At 50.1% G+C, this 10,324-nt stretch overlaps 1 protein-coding gene across 3 annotated transcripts; it reads right to left on the minus strand.

The window, feature by feature from the left end:
- On the minus strand, positions 3,823–9,661 carry LOC110430492 (homeobox protein BEL1 homolog). 3 transcript variants are annotated; one of them, XM_021448211.1, is made up of 6 exons: positions 9,409–9,661; positions 8,761–8,867; positions 7,875–8,657; positions 6,379–6,761; positions 5,501–5,561; positions 3,823–5,044 (listed from the first exon to the last, which is right to left on the minus strand). In XM_021448211.1, the coding sequence occupies exons 3-6, from the start codon at positions 8,622–8,624 to the stop codon at positions 4,358–4,360; spliced, it is 1,881 nt and encodes a 626-aa protein (XP_021303886.1). In that variant the 5' UTR covers positions 8,625–8,657; positions 8,761–8,867; positions 9,409–9,661; the 3' UTR covers positions 3,823–4,357. The 3 variants fall into 3 exon arrangements, with proteins under 3 accessions (XP_021303886.1, XP_021303891.1, XP_021303890.1); XM_021448216.1 differs by lacking the exon at positions 9,409–9,661 and adding an exon at positions 9,198–9,392; XM_021448215.1 differs by lacking the exon at positions 9,409–9,661 and having other exon boundaries at positions 8,761–9,191.

Consider the following 10,324-nt stretch of genomic DNA (forward strand, 5'->3'; position numbering starts at 1 on the left):
AAGTCCCCCACCCCTTGCTCGTCAAAGTTGGAGGCGGAGGCCCTCCCCATCTCCATGTGAAAAGATCAAAGGTGGATAGGTGTTGGGTACCATAAACCAGGATACCCGAAACAAAAGGAAAAAAGCGGCAAAAAAGGAACAAGGGCAAGCCCCGAGCCAAAGTGCAATCAACACCTCGACCGAGCCCCTGGCCTCGAGCGCAATCAACGCCACGACCGAGCCCCTGGCCTCGAGCGCAATCAACGCCTCGCCCGAGCCCTGGCCTCGAGCGCAATCTCCGCCTCACCCGAGCCCCGGCCTCGAGCGCAATCAACGCCTCGCCCGAGCCTCGGCCTCGGCGCCAGGCTTCTAACACACAGCGGCCGTACCTCTGACGCGACGTGTGTCATGCCTCCCACACCGCAGCAGGGCACGTCGCCTACTATTTTACCAACTCCCATCACTGTAGCGCCTCACCTCTATCACTGTGAGCGCTGCGCGACAGTAGGAGGAATGGGAGGAGTTAACCCTGCCACAGTTTCCATATCCTGGCTGTTACTATTCTACTGCTGCAGGACAGACTATCGGGCCTCGGATCCGACGATCATCACGATCCAAACAGGGCTCGGCAACGCCGCCAACAGGGACGACCACGCCATTGCCCACACCATAAGGACGAGGCGACCGATCTCCACAAGGTCGGCACTATGACTCCACTGCACACTGAGGATAAATAACAAACTTACACATGTAAAAACCCTGCCACCCCTTATGACTATAAAAGGGGAGGCAGGGCACCCCATAGGGGGACACGAACACACAACTCACAACACACAAACAAACTCCAATCCACACACATAGAGATAGAGGACTCAGGACTCTAAGCACACCTCCATTCACTCCCTAAGCCGAGACCTGGGACATATCCCTCTCTCGCAACTAGCTTGTACTCCCCTACTACAAGCACTCTCGGGTGCAAGGCAATACAGGCTCCGACTCTCACACTGGACGTAAGGCATCCTAGGCCCGAACCAGTATAAACCCTTTGTGTTCTCTTGCATCACCATTCGGGTTAAGGGGCACGCAGATTCATCACTTGTTAGTGTCTGGACCCCGAGTCCAGACGCCGACACTAGGGGTGTCAAATAGGCTAATCCTAAAAATAATAGCAGATTAGCCTCTAGGCATCGAAAATCTTGATCCAACTCGAAATTCAATTCATGCCGTGATAAAAAAATTCTAGACCTCAATTTATAGCCCTGCAAAGAAAGGTTGTACTCAATGTACAAATTTAGCCAACTAAGCTTAGATCTACAATTACCACACTCGTAGGGGAGTGAGTAGAGCGTGCTCCACAAGATAGAATTCAATTGTAGCTTCATAACAAGTACATCAAGAGAGAAAAGTGAAGTACAAAGTAGCAAGCACACAAGAACACGTACACGATTTATCCAAAACATTCGGGCACACCACAAAGATGTGCCTACATCCTCATTGTTGAGGAGACAACAAAGGTATTGAGTCTCTTTCACCCTCCCCCCTCCCCCATCTTGTCAAGTGATCAAAATGATCACACTTGATGATTCCACATTAGAAAGAACTGGGTAATACAAACTTCTCAAAATACTCCACAAACAATGGGTTTAAACGAGCGACATCTAACCGCCAAGGATTCGACAAACCCAAAGGGTAACAAATCAAAACTGAGGACCGAGATGAAGCTCACATGGTTTGGACAGAGGGGACTAAATAGATACCTTAGGGTTCAATTCAAATTTTGAGCTAAGTGTGTGGTGATCCAAGACGGCATGAATTTACTATTGCTAAATATATTATATCCACAGATGGGGCGTTTGTTGGGTACAGTTAACTAGCACTTATCTAAAAAAAGGTGTTTTCCCCTACTTCCGCCTGTACGAGGACGAATCTTGAATATGTAAAGCACGGTGCTAGTGACGAAGGTGTTCCTGGGATAACAGCATTTGCGATATGATTTGATGGACATTTTTTGTTCTTCTCCCTGTTGTGACGTTAGAACTTTCAGATACGATAGTGACATCACCTGACCAAATCCTGGAAGCTTTACACAAATCCGTCATTGTGGTCTCAGCAAAAAATAATTAAAGTTTTGCTTAAGTATGCCTAATGATTGCTGGCCGGTTGCAGTGTTTGGGCAGTGCAAGCAACCCGACGATTAACTACGATTGCGATCGACATCTTTTATGTAATTTGACATACCTGCCGATCTTTTATTTTATTTTTTATTTTCTCTTTAGAAAAAGTACTCGTTGGTATTTACTCATTTGTGTGTTAACTATGTGTATATATTTGATTCTTCACGCTGCTGCATATGTTAATTCAAATGTCAACTTCATCCAACCACAAATATATATAAGTCATCTACATTTGTACGAAGTTAAATTTTTTTAGCATTGGTTGACTAGCATATATACGTCATCTAACAAAAACATATTACCTTAAATGAAGAGAGTAAATTATGTTTTATGAAAATTTCTTAATACTGAAATCAGATAATATACTACTTTACCTTGCGTGGTTAACCTATATAAAATTTAGAAATTTATGGTCAAAGTTAAAAAAGTAACTTATTAGGAGTTAGGATAAACCAATGAGCTTATATTAACATACTTGGAGAAAGTATTTATTACTGGTTTTCTCACTCCTACATCCATGGATGAGTTCAATTAATTACTCATTTATGCTTTGACAGTAGTGTCGTAAGTTTACTTCTAGGATTCAATCCTGGGCATATTGCATGTTCGCAAGCTGCAGGAGTATGTAGGGTGAAGGAGAGAACGGGAACCATGGAAGACTCTTCTTCTCTGCCATGCTCTAGCTAAAACTATTGTCATGTTTGGATTAGTTAACTAAACTAAGTTGATAGTTGTTTAAAAAACTCTAGCTGATCTAAACAGTCTAGCTTATATACTCATATAAAAAATGATCTTAAAATGTAACTATAGCTGATCTAAACTCTAGCTGTCAATTTAGCTTACGACGACTGCGCCAAACACCGCCTCGACAACTTCATCAACAAAGTGACACGTAAGAGGGACTCTCCGCTGATTTGTGAGCCTCTTAGGCAGCTTCCTGCCAAGCCAGTGCTGCCATGGCGGAGTAGGCGCGCGTTTGGTGGCTTAGAGCCTCTCCTAAGTATCTGCTTCCAAGTGAGGCGAGGTGCTGATCATGCAGCATATGAGCTACACCAAGGGTCCATCAATGTCATTTGCGTCAGAGCTAAGGAACTTTGACAAGCTCTTCGATAGCAATCGGACTACATCCAACGCCGAAGTGCTGGACTGCTCTTACCGGCATTGGAAAGGGCTCATCCAGGCAGCCACGAAGATGTAAAGCCACCTCTTAGGTCGCACCGTACCGTTGCATCAATATTGGTTATTTTCTTTTATTATATATAATATTAAAATAAGAGGTCTGTTGCTAGGATGGTTCAGCTATGATTGTGTTAGGTCGATCTCCTTCGGCGCTCGATAGAAGAGTGTTGTATGTTCGATTAAAATTTTCTACTTAATACAATGATGTGTAAATCTTTTGCATATTAAAAAAAATTAACTAGGTCAGCTTAATTATAAAAAGTTAAACACTTTCCCTAATGGTCAGATGATGTTGAGTTCCCAGGCGCTACCGTATTCACTCATGCCTTGATTTTTTCTCCATCCAGCTAAATCTTAGCATTTTACATGCTCATGAGCCAACGGTGAAAAGATAGTTGCCCGAAGGCACCTGAAAAATAGCAAATTCCAAAGTTAAACCTATCCAAACGAGGCCACACCAGCCAATCACACCAGCCAATCACATACGACCTGGATGAAAACATGGCCATGACCTGCTGACAAATCAGCCAGGAACATCATATCGCCTGGCATAAATTGAGCTGTTGAATCCTTCACCAATTTGACAAACAATGCAATTAAGCTGCATGCATGCGTGTTTCAACTACGCAGTTCCGGCGGGCTACTACTCTAGGTGCACCTGCGCGCGTCCAAACTGCTCGCGATCCAAAATCCGATCGATCTGTACACACGCTACATAATACATATAGTATATAACTCCGGCAGGTAGCTAGCGCCGGCCAAACTGCACGCCGGCGGCGACGACGAGCGGCGGTGGCGTTCGAGACCGAGAGCGGCGTGCATGCTGAGCCAGGCAAGCAACAAGCCAAACAAATCAGGTGCGTACACAGCGTTTGCTGGCCGATGGGCGCGCGCGCGCGCAAGTGCATGCCATGCATCCGGCAGCAGCGGTACCCGTAGCTAGCTAGGCGCCGGCACGACGTCCCCATCGGTCACAACTCACTCGCAGCTAGAGCTCGCGGCCGACGGGTGGTGGATCTATCGGATCACCCGGCCAGGTCACGCAGGAGGTGAAACCCGGCGCCCTGAAGGCCCCGGTAATGCTCCTGCCCGTGCGCCGCCTCGCCGTCGATGCTGGCGCCGCCGAACTGGACGTGGTGTTGCTGCCCCGGGTGCAGGCCGCCGCCCATCTGATGGCCGGCCGTCGTCGTCGGAGCGAACAGGTACCCCGCGGCGCCGCCGTGGTGGTGTGCGGGCGTCGGCGGCGCGCCGAACGCGATGTTGACGCCGCCGTCGTGGGAGTCGTGCTGCTGCAGGCCCAGCGTGAGCGACACGCCGCCGCCGAAGCCCCCGCCGGCGTGGTGGCCGCCGCCGTACGCGTCGAAGTCGAGGTGGTCCACGATGCCGAAGTTCTCGAGCGGCCGCGCTGCGGCGCCCGCGCGTGAGCCGCTGCCGATGTTGACGACGGAGGCGAGCGAGCCCGCGTCGTGCAGGAGCTGCGCCCGCGTCGGCTTCCGGTCGACGACGACGGCGCCGTTGTCCCCGCAGCCATCATCAGCCGCCTCGGCGGCGGCGTTGCTAGGGTTAGGGTTGTTGCTGACGCCCTGGCCCTGCTGCTGGTCCCCGCCGCCGCCGTCTTCCAGCTGGCCTTCAGCCTTCATCTCCTCGACGTACATCTCCTCCACCATTGGCTTCCAGAGCCTGACCCGCGCATTGATGAACCAGTTGGACACCTGCGGCATGATATGGGACATGCTGTCATCGTGTACGTACGTGTCGTTGTAGTGAGAGCTACGCGGATCATGGACGCTTAAACAAAGAATCTTTTTTCGAGACATTTGCAACGCACAAAAGGACATGCCACGACCATGACACGGCAACCAATGAATTGATGTGTCATCTACGCGACGCGGATCGAAAGAATCATCAGCAGAATGCAACACGCAATCGCGTATAAGTAGTGTAATAAGTTTGGCACACACGCATATCATCATATTCTTCAAATAAACGTATAATGCCCGATCGATGCAAACAACACGGCAATTATAAATATAATGTTGAAATTACCTTCTTGCGTTTATTTACTTTAAGTTTAAATTTATTTTATTTATAGTGACGTGGATGATACATATGTATAGTTTCTCGTTCAGCTGAATTGAAGTAGCTAGCCAGTGTGTGTTGGCACGTACCTGGCTCCGTGAGAGGCCCGTCTGGCGAGCCAGGATATGCTTGTCCACGTCGCTTGGATACCTGTGACATGATATGAGATACGAACAGTTGTTTATTTTTTTCTGAAAAAATACTAACAACTCTTGCATGCACTATTACTATGAAGTAATAGTACCAGTACGTATTCAATTTGTGTGAATGATTTATATATATGCTGCTTGTGATGGAGCTCAAACACAAATTAATTAAAATCTAGTACGTAGTACTACACATGCATGAAGCTAGAAAACCATGAGGTGAGGAAGGCAGGTAGCAGCTAGCTCAGTAGCTGGTGGCATGCATCACTGAATTAGTAAGGACGCATGACATTACGTCTATGCTTAAGTAGCATCTGGTGGACAAATTTGGCTCATGGCCATTTGAGCAAGCATTTGATGCGCAGTACCGGCCAAAGACAAAACTGTGGTCCGGAAAGAACAATGCTGTGGCCTGTGGAATAAATCGTTCCAACAAAACTAAGCCGACTGGAAGATACCATGCATCACAAGCAACTATCTAATGGTCACGCGCTAACTAATTACGCTACCATACCACTGACAATAGCTTAGTGACGTGAGATTACTTGCTTGGTATAGCTCGATTGCTAACTACTAGCTAGCTGCTTATCACTATCCCTTGCTTGCACTTTTGTTCATATATAAAAAAACTGTAATAAATTAAACAGCTTATAAAATATATAAAACCAATTGAGAAAACCTACCCTTGTAATAGTAAGCCCTAACAAGCTAGTACTAACAAGATCAAACTAACATTCAGAATTTTCATCAGGTCGGAGTAGAAATAAAATTAACATGGAAGAAGGGAAAAGTGGATCGATCATGCATGCGTGCATGCTTACGGGTGCAGGAAGTGCTCGAAGAGCCATGCCCGGAGGATGGTGACTGCGCGCTCAGGGAGTCCGCGCTGGGGTCGCCACGGGTGGGCCTCCACCATGCCGGCCTGGGTGAGCGCCTTCTGCTGGCGGATGCACTGGTCCAGCACCCTCAGCCGTGGCGTGTCCCCGCGCGTCATCCCGGGCACCGCCACGTCCTTCTCCCCGAGCGCCCTCCGCGCCGCCTGCAGCTGCGCCACCACGCCGTCACGGAGGCTCCGGAAGTGCCGCGAGATGGTGCGCGACGCCAGCGCCGTGTACGCCGCCGCCGCGCGCTCCCCGGCCACCGCCTCGAACCCGCCCGCCAGCGCACGCATCTGCTCGCAGTACCGCCGGTATCTCCGGTCCACCTGCAAATGTTGTTGTGCACGCGAACCATGCAATGCAGCAAAAACCTTGTCAGCACCACCGTATGTACGAGTACATGACGATCGATGGCTACATGTACAAAAAGAAAAAAAAAACAATCGAATCGACATTTTTACAGACGCATTCCATGCATATATACTTTTCCACCACTAGCTAGATTCGTAGTGTACTACTACTAGTACGCAACAAGTACACTACCACCACAGGTGCAGGACACAGATGGACACACGTAGACCGACGCGACTTGCGCAGTAACAGTAACAAGGTGATGGCCGGCCGGCCAATGTAACAGTGAAACGGTAACAACGAACTGCCGGTGCAGTAAACTTGCAGAGGTCGTCCTCTCCTCGTCCACCAGAGCCACTGGCCACTGCTGCCTCTGCTGCCCTTCTGGTGACCCACCCCCTAGAACTAGAACTCTGCAACTGCGACTGCATGCGATGCGAGGTCCAATTCACATGCAAGAGCTAGCCGATCGAGCTGCCGCTGCCTGGTGCAACAGCTGAGGAGCACAGTACCAGTAAAAACTGCCTGTGTCTGCGTGATTACTGTGCGATCGAGCTGAGGCATTGAATGGCAAGGCATGGGCGTGCAAAGAAGGGCAGTGTAGGCAGCAGCATGCAGAAGCGAAAGGCAGCAGGTCCTTGCACTCCCAGAGTCATGGCGCTGTGCAGACACTGTGCGCGCGAGTCTGCCGCAGGCTGCCTGCACAGCACAGCTGCATGGCATGTATGACCGGCCGTCCGGCCGGCCGGCTACTAGGGAGGGGACCCCGCTGCCCCCATCGTCGATGGAAGATACCTAAGGTGGGCGTCAGGGCGAGGGAGAATAGAGGTTTCCAAAAGCGAAGGGCGAGGCCCCAGAATGGCGCCCCTTCGCTGCCCTAGTCGCAGGTGCACCCTTCCGGCAACCATAATTGAACTCCTAGTACTTTCTTTCCTGTTAGCTTTTTTTTTTGTTCTCCGTCCCCCCCTCAGATTCGTCTTGGACCAGTGCCTAATCATGGATTAGCTAGCTAGCTAGTGCTAGCTAGCGAGACCCGAGCTGTGTGCCTTGGGCGATCGGTCGGTTGAGACCTGCGAGCTAGAGCTCACCTCTTCCAGCATGATGTAGAGCTTGTCCTTGAGCCGCTGCAGCTCCAGCGCGTCCATGGCCTGGATCTGCAGCGACGGCGCCCAGGAGGCCGACGACGACGACCCCTCTCCGCCGTCTTCTTGCTGCTGGTGCGAGGACGGCTTGGAGGCGCGCTTGCTGGAAGCGGCGGCGCTGCTGCTGTCCACGGGGAGGCTGCAGAACTCCTGCAGGACCTGCTGCGCGGGGACGAGGAACCTGGAGCCGCGCAGGTGCCACGCGTGCTGCGGCTGCGGCGAGTAGTCGTGCTGCTGCATCCACGCCGCGGGCGGCGCCGGATGCTGCTGCTGATGGTGCCGGGACGAGCCGCCGCCGAGTTGTTGTTGTTGCTCGTGCAACGACGTCGTCACGCCCACGCCACCACCGTCCGGCCGGCACAGCGATAGCGACAGCGGCGCCTGCTGGTGACTCGGATGATGCTGCTGCTCGCTCAGGAATCGCATGGTGGCGTCGTCCGTGTTGGAGCCGCTGCCGTCTGGCCCCGCGTCGTCGTCGACGAGCACACCGGCCTTGCTGTGGCCGTGGCCGTGGTGGTGGTGGTGGTGGGCCGCGGCGGGCATGGCGGCCAGGCCACGCATGCCGAGGAACTCCATGTCGGCGTGCAAGCCATAGAGCTCCGGCGCCCCGACGTCGTCGTCGTCCATCGCCGTGGCGCCAGCCGCCGCCGCTGCCGAGAAGTAGTCCGCGAAGCCCAGACTGGGATCGTGCGCCATCGTCTCGGTCGATCGGCCTCTAGCTTCTCTTGGCTTAAAGCACACACAACACAAAGAGAGCAGCAATCAGCAAAGCGCAGGGAAACAAAGAGAGTGGAAGGAATAGGATCGGAACGCAAGGAAAGGGAGAACTCACTTTTGTGTTGTCGTGCAAAGTGGCTGTTGTCAGGCAGCTAGCTGGAGCTTCTTCAGTGTTTCAGAGAAGGAGCGCTCGGCCGACCAGATAAATCTTTCCTGACATAGCTACAAGAAGTGGGAGAGGTAGTTAGTGCTCAGCAGCAGCAGCAGAGACCACCGGCCGGACAGCAGTGATCCATGGCGCTAGCTAGCTACTGATACTAGCTAGCTCATCGACCAGCAGCCCAGACGACAAGCATCATCATCGAGAGGAACACATACACACGGAGACACTGATATTCCAGAGAAAATATATATTGTATATAATGAGAAAGAAAGGAAGAAAACAGAAGCAAGCTAATTAAGTCAAATAAGATGCGTTGCAAGTAGCAATCGGGCGGGCAAGAATAGTAGCACTAGCAGCAGGGTAGCAGATGATAGCTAGGCCCCCTTTACCTCGGCCAAGCAAGAATCTTGCTTTGTGTTGGGAGGGCAAGGGAAAAGGAGGAAATTGGGATCAAAAGGCAGGGTGATTTGGACGCTCAGGTCTTAAAGAAACCAACCAAACCAAAGATCTCATCGCAGGGGAAAAAAAAAGCAAGCAAGCGGGGAGAGCAGAAAACGGGAAAAGGGTGGGGGCGACGGATGGCGGCAAAAGCTAGCATACATGGCGAACGAGGTGATGAGCTGCTGCTGAGCTGAGCTCTCAGCTCCCTGGTCTGGACCTCGGAGGAGGGGGGAGGGAGGCCCTGCAGCTGCAGTGCAGCAGCGGTGGTTGCCGCGTCAAGCTCTCGCGGCGCCTGGCCTGCCTGTGCCGCTCCTACTTCTTCTCCTGCTTGGCTACTAGGAGTACTTCTACTTCGCCGCGCGAGATGAGTCCAGTCCAAATATCTGCGTGCTGGACGGACTCACGAGTGGTATTGGCTAGCACCAGTATTTGTATGTATCTGGAGGGGGTAATTGCGTCACCCCGGCCCGGCTATTTAATATATTATTAATTAGTTAATCTGATGGTTACTATTAGTCTCCTTTTTATTTTCTCTCTCTCTATATATATATATATATATACTTCCTTGGTAAGTCGTTATCCTAATATAAGTCAAATAAAGTGCATCTATCCGTAATTTTCTAACTCTCGAATGTTTGTATTTTTTTCTATAAGCTTAACATTGTGTTCGTCTGAGCTGTCGAATCTGTCAATCACTCAACAATTTTTCTATCAGAATAAATCAGTAAACAGTACTTTCAGTTATGGCTTATTAACCAAGTGAACAGACTTAAAGTTAGATAAATGTAGTCGAAGTTAGAGGAAAATGGAAATGATCCTTATGTTTTGAAGCTGGAGTATCCACTATTATAGAGAAAACTACTCCCTCCGTCCCAAATTATAAGTCATTCCAAGAATCTTAGAGATTCAAAGTTTTTTAAGTTTGACCAAATTTATATATCAAAATAATAATATTTTTGGTGTCAACCAAGTATCATTAGATTCTTTGTTAGTTATATTTTCATAGTGTACCTATTTTATGACATAAACCTTTATATTTCTTTCTATATTTTTAGTCAAACTTGAAAATGCTTTG

The sequence above is a fragment of the Sorghum bicolor genome, chromosome 1 (genome assembly GCF_000003195.3).
Source record: "Sorghum bicolor cultivar BTx623 chromosome 1, Sorghum_bicolor_NCBIv3, whole genome shotgun sequence".
Taxonomy (NCBI): Eukaryota; Viridiplantae; Streptophyta; class Magnoliopsida; order Poales; family Poaceae; genus Sorghum; species Sorghum bicolor.